The 6406-nt window shown below is 38.7% G+C and overlaps 1 protein-coding gene across 1 annotated transcript in view; it reads left to right on the plus strand.

Moving 5' to 3' along the window:
• Positions 1-5892, plus strand: part of Cd96 (CD96 molecule) — a 76959-nt gene extending 71067 nt beyond the window's left edge. Inside the window, exons 10-12 of the mRNA XM_041673310.1 lie at positions 280-366; positions 3330-3453; positions 5658-5892. Coding sequence (XP_041529244.1) covers positions 280-366; positions 3330-3453; positions 5658-5766 — 320 coding nt within the window. The 3' untranslated portion in view covers positions 5767-5892. The remainder of the gene's footprint in view (positions 1-279; positions 367-3329; positions 3454-5657) is intronic.
• Positions 5893-6406: the final 514 nt, after the last annotated feature.

Here is a 6406-nt window from a genome sequence, read left to right on the forward strand (position 1 = left end):
GAAGTGTAAAGATTCTGTTCCCTAAACCACCAGGAAATCCCAGTCATTTGGTAGCCATTAGACGGATCCCCAGACCCCAGCCTTGCTGTACCTAGGTCTTTAGAATTAAATTTAATGTAGAAACATCTCTTTAGCCATATCGGATTTAGCATGGCTATGCTGAGGCCATTCACATTGAAAATTCCCAGTAATATTTGTAATTCAATTACGAGTTTATGCAACTTGATCATATTGAGATGGCTGTAAAGATGAATTTGGGTGTTACCTTTACATCTCTAGATGTCATCTCTAGCACAACCAAAGGATTTCCAGATGTCGCTACAACGGCAAGAGGAATGACTAAAAATGACCACAACTATATCACCAGTGAGTAGTCTTTTATTTGATGTTTAGTTTACTCAGAGAGCCTTTCCAGACACTCTGACACATGTTGGGTATACAGGGACACTGGCATCCTAAAGATTATGGTCCATTGAAGATGACACGTGAAAAAGAAGTAAACAGACAACTGAACTTGTTTGTGACAAGAATTATGATAAAGTGCTCTCAGAATCCAGAGAAAGACCTGATTTCAACTGCAGAATAGGAAATGTGATGAGGTGCTTATATTTTAAATTAAAATCTGAAAGAATAAAATGGAATAAGAATCAGCCAGCTGAAAAGTAGAAGAAACATCGCAGGCTTGTGAAAACATTATTTGAATCAAGAAAGATTGTTGTAATAAAGAGTACTCCTGCAGCTCAACTAATAATAATTATGTCAGTGCAAAATGCAGTTTTTTGTTCTACATCTTGAAAGAGCAAGGGACTCAGTGGAGTTTGTCCTTCACAGAGATCCTGGTTAGTAAGTCGTAGGAATAGTCAGTAATTTCCCATGGTGCGGAGCATGCTCAGCTGACCTGAGAGCCACACCGCGTTCCATATGGGTGGCCATACAACTGCCCATCACTACAGTATCATCCCACGTGCATCGTGGGGAAAAAGAGCTGAAGACAAAGTTCTAACCGATAGCTTCGTCCTGGCTTCCTAGCTCAGGGAGATTGGAAGGTCAAATTTCCACTATGCAAACTATGTTCAAATGGTGATTCACCCACCTTGATTTTAAACCTTTTCTTCTTTTGTTTTCTAAAATCCTGGTTGTGAAATATTGGCTCTTATATAATTTCCAGCTATAGCTTAGTAAGTTTTGACTTGATGAATTGAACTCAGCTCGAGGGTAAGTATGATGGTTCTCTTTTTTTTTTCTCATGCTACCCAACAAGTCTATGCTATGAAATCTCTAGCCTTTGTAGAAACAAAGCAGTATGTAACTATGAATAGAACATCATGAGCTTCAATCATACCTTCAGTGTCTCCTATAGCAGGTTGTGATGGGAGCGGCCATCAGGAAGATCCAAAATGTGTGCTGTCTAAAAAGGATGAGCCTCTAGATTTAATCATACTGATACACATGGCAATAGCATGAGATTGCAGTCAAAATTATGTAAACATGCAAAATATTGATAACACTAATTTTTTAGTGATGAACTCAGGGCTCCATGTGTATCAGTTAACTACTCTAGCACTGACCTACAGCCCCAACCTCGTGAAACTAATATTTTCAGTCAGTCCTTTCATTCTTATTTTTTGAAACTTTACTACATAAAAATCAATAATCAAAACTAGGAAACAAAAGAAACATAAACTTTATCACCACCCACAAGTAATTTATCACCCAAATTGAAATAGTCAGGACAAAACAAACAAACTAGATAATTTTTATTATCTAAATTAATACTAAGTATTATTTTCACAAAATAATATTAACTGTGGCTAAAGTATGAGTGCAGGTGCCCCCAAACATCAGAAGAGGCAGTCTGACCCCTTAGAGAGCTACTGTTAATTGAGATTGTGAGTTACTTGACGCAGGGCCTGGGAACTGAACCTGGATCCTCTACAAGAGCACACAGTGCTCCTAAGCACTAAGCCATCTTTCCAGCCCCATGATCTGTAATTCTCATTACATTTTTTGTGAATGCTTCAATGGAGGCTTAGAAATATATCAAAAGGTGGATTTGAGACCAAGAAACTTGAACTTTTTTCAGAAAAATATGAATTTCTTAAGGTATGGCAGAATCTTTGCCTAAGTATATGCAGGGTTCTGAGTCTGACTCACTGAATAAATGAACAAATGAATGAATGAATGATGTCTGGAGAATTGTTGGTAGAGTACTTAACCCGCATGCAGTAAACCTTTGGTTTAATCTTCAAAGCCTCATAAGAATGGAAGGCAAATCTACAATCTTCCACTCAGGGGGTAAAGGCAGGAGAATCAGAAGTTCAAAGTCATTCTCAGCTACATAGTGACTTTCAGGAAACCTAGACTACATGAGACCCTGTCTCAAAAACAGTAAACTGAATGGCTATGACATTTTGCTCAAGTATCGTTAGAAGAAAAAGAAAAGCTTGAAATAATTTGATCATCTAACATTATGAAACAAATTAAATTAACTACAGTACTGTAGAATTAACCAGGGATGGGACAGAATGAGATGTATCTCTATACATTACTATGAAAATAACTCAAGTGGGCTCTAAGAGGCCTGAAACAGAATCATATATAAGAATGCACCATTTATAATACATGGGATATATGATATCTGTTTATGACATACACATATACATATATGTTCTTGTAGTCATAGAAAATTGCTGACAGGATACTTAATCAACTATCAAGTTGTCATCTCATATACAAAAGAACATATGGTCATAGTCAGTGAACATCTTGGGAAAAACATGTCTCTTCTGTAGACAGAAGTTTTTGTCTCCACAGTCCCTCAACTGTTCACTACCACAGAAACACACAGAGACTTATATTAATTATAAACTGTTTGACCTATTAGCTTGGGCTTATTACTAACAGCTCTTACAGTTTATGTTAACTCATAATTTTTGTCTATATTTAGCCGCATGGCTTGGTACCTTTTTTCAGTGAAGCATTCTCTTCTTGCTTCCTTTGTATCTGGCTGGTGATTTACTCTCTGCTTTTCCTCTTCCCAGAATTCTCCTGGTCTGGTTGCCCTGCCTATACTCCCTGCCTGGCCACTGGCCAATCAGCATTTTATTAAACCAACATGAGTGACAAATCTTTACAGTGCACAAGAGCATTATCCTACAGCATTCCTCCATATAAAAAGTTAATGTTTTGTGACATCAAGGATCACACAAAACACTTCACGCATGCTGAGCTAGCATTCTACCACCAGGCTACAGTGAACTACAGAAATCCCTGTTTTCCCCAATGCCAACATTTAGCAATAACTTTCATCTTTTTCTGCTCTTCTGCAGGTATCACTGTTAATAAGCCCAGAGATGGAATGTCTTGGCCTGTGGTTGTAGCAGCTTTGCTCCTTTTCTGTGCAATATTGTTCATGCTAGGAGTAAGAAAATGGTGTCAGTATCAAAAAGAAATGTGAGTATTTTGAGACATGTAGAGACATCTACATTTTCCATTGTAAAATATTTACTTGATATAAAGACTACACTGCATTCATCTCACAATTGAATGAGCAATCCAGGCTTCTAATAGCTCAGAGAAGAATTTCCCAGGATCATTCAGTGAAGGCTCAACACAGAGATCCTGATTCAGTCCCCCTGTCTGCACTAGCTCGCTCAGGAGGAACATTAGACGTTGTGCACAAGTCAGTAGGCATGAAACGAGAACTGAGCCCACCTCACCATGAAGCTAAAACTGACTGTCTTCTTTTAATCTTCATTATTTTTTTCATTTTCCTGAATTTTTGACCTGACTGGGATCAGCTGGGCCCCGATGCTCAAGTGTGAAATTGAGTAAGAGAAGTGATTTTAAAGAACTTTCCAGTTGCTCTCCATCAGAGAGGGCTTCTCCCACCCTTTCCCTTTTTTCACAGAGGGGGAAAGAGGTACTTTATTTTCCTGAATTCTCTACGCAGCAATCTCATGGAGATGTAAAGGTAAACCCCCTTTTTCTAATTCAGTGATGGAGCATGAGCCTGGACCAGGCTGTGATCACAGGATACACAGTGCCAATCACCGTGTGTTCGCTATCTCTAATGCAACAGTCATCACTGCAGGGCATCCTCTTCCCAGAAGATCCCTTAAGACTGCGATAGGAAGGCCCAGCAGACATCCTACCTACCACATCCATCCCAGAAAAGCTGTGAATGTGGCCCAATACATTTGAAGATGGGGAAGATGATGTAACCATGTCAAAAGTGAATGCTCCTGTTTTATAACTATGAGCAGCAAATATTTCATGTTAATGAAAAAACAAAAGCAATATTCTGGTTTTTTTATCCAAGGACTGGATCTTGGACACTATATTACCTTAACAAATTCATAATATTTTTGAAAAAAAAGTACAAGTTTCTTAGACTCAAATCTACATTTTGGCATATTTTTAAACATTTACAAGCAAGGTAATAATTACAGATTATGGAACTTGAAAGATGGCTCAATGCTTAAGAACCCTTGCTGCTCTTGCAGAGAACCGAGGCTTAGTTCCCAGCACCTGTATCCAACAGCTCACAACCTCAAGTAACAGTTGTTTTAATTGTGTCTCCTAGTATCTGAGGATACTTTCTCTCATACCTGACATACACACAAATAAACATAATTTTTTTAAGTTAGTGGTATTTATATTAATATAAATGGAAGTACAAAAAACTGAGTTTTCAATTATTCTCTCCTTAAATATCTGTATTATGTAAAGATAAAAGTAAACAAAATATTCTCTTTCTCTCTCCCCTCTCTCTTTCCCTCCCCACTCTTTTAACTCATTCTTTGTCTAAATTGAGATGCTATTAATTGCCAGAACATAGACACAAAAATTCTCACAGAGATGTCTCTGTTTCCTGCTATCAAAATGTCTTGAGCATTGGCACAACAAAATCCCTCATGAACCTGGATGCTTGGTGCACGTAAGACAGAGATGCATTGTGCTAACATGAAATAGGGCTTTGCACAAAGACAATGTCAAGCGTGCATTATCCAGCCAACCAACCCAGGAGTAAGGAATACCTTGCTTCCTGCTTGTACCAGATCCTCACCATGTACATGAGTGTCTGCATAAAAATTGAGGGTAGAGTCAGCAAAGTTGCTCTTTCAAAAAGTCCTTGAATTTTATGTTTCTGTCTCTGGAGGGATGTTCTACCCATGTAAGAGTAAAGTTCCTTCCATTAGGAGGCAGTTGCCATGGAGATTATGGGATCTCATTACAAGACTTCTTTTGCTGGCCTGCTTTCCTTAAGCAAGTGACTTAAAACCTCTATGCCTCAAACTGTCAAACAGTGATTATAATAATCACAGTTATTATATATAGTATAATAATACTGTATATATAAATATATGTGAATGTTATATATATCTCTTACACAAAATAAGTGATGCCAGGATCAAAATCACATTGCAAACTATAAAATACCACATTAATCATATATGCGTATACATACATTCACACACACACATGCATGCATACATATTCCTATTAATTAATGGTAAGATCATTTGCAGAGTTAAGCTGTCAAAAATTCTAAATAAGATAAGAGTGTATCTCTTCCTCACCCATCAGTATATCCCTAAGTTTAAGAAACACCACCCCACATTCTCAGCACTGAAAGAGAAATGTTTTCTCCTTAGCATGGAAAGACCCCCACCTTTCAAGCCACCACCGCCTCCCATCAAGTACACGTGCATTCAAGAGTCCACTGGACATGACCTGCCCTGTCATGAGATGGAGACACTCTGAGCTTCTGAGGTTTGCCATGCAGTAGAGCGTTTCTGCCATCCTATTGAAAGCTAGATATTGTTCTGTATTACTGTCATCACCAGCCAGCTGAGCCTCGGCTGCAGCTCAAATGACTGTGGGAAATAAACAAACTGCTTTCCCAACACCTTGCCCTCTTTCATCTGCACACACTTGAGATGTAAATACGAGTTATAGCGGTGGTTCTCAACCTGTGGGTCTCGACCCCTCTACCTCCAAAAAATATTTACATTACTATTCATGATCGCAGAAAAATGACAGTTATGCAGTAGCAATGGAAATAGTTTTATGGTTGGAGTCACCACAACATGAGGGACTGTGTCAAAGGGTCTAAGCATTAGGAAGGTTGGGTGCCACTGAGTCCAAGGATGAAGCAATGTTTACACCCAGTGCAAAGTCTAAAGACTCCCTGTCCTATGTAAGAAGTGCACATAGGCTGCTGTCATTTTTAAAAGTACATTCTTTCTATTTTGTATCTCAGTGCTCTATTGGGGGAGGACAGTGATTTCCAGCGTATTGGTTAAAGTTTTTGCTACGGTGTCCTGAGAGTAAGCAATTCAGCAAAAGAGGAGCTCTGCCAGCTTACGGTCTGAGGGATGCAGGCCATCACAAAGGGAACATC

This window comes from Microtus oregoni, unplaced genomic scaffold, assembly GCF_018167655.1.
Source record: "Microtus oregoni isolate MIOR12 unplaced genomic scaffold, Mior012 000023F_ref0000262, whole genome shotgun sequence".
NCBI lineage: Eukaryota > Metazoa > Chordata > Mammalia > Rodentia > Cricetidae > Microtus > Microtus oregoni.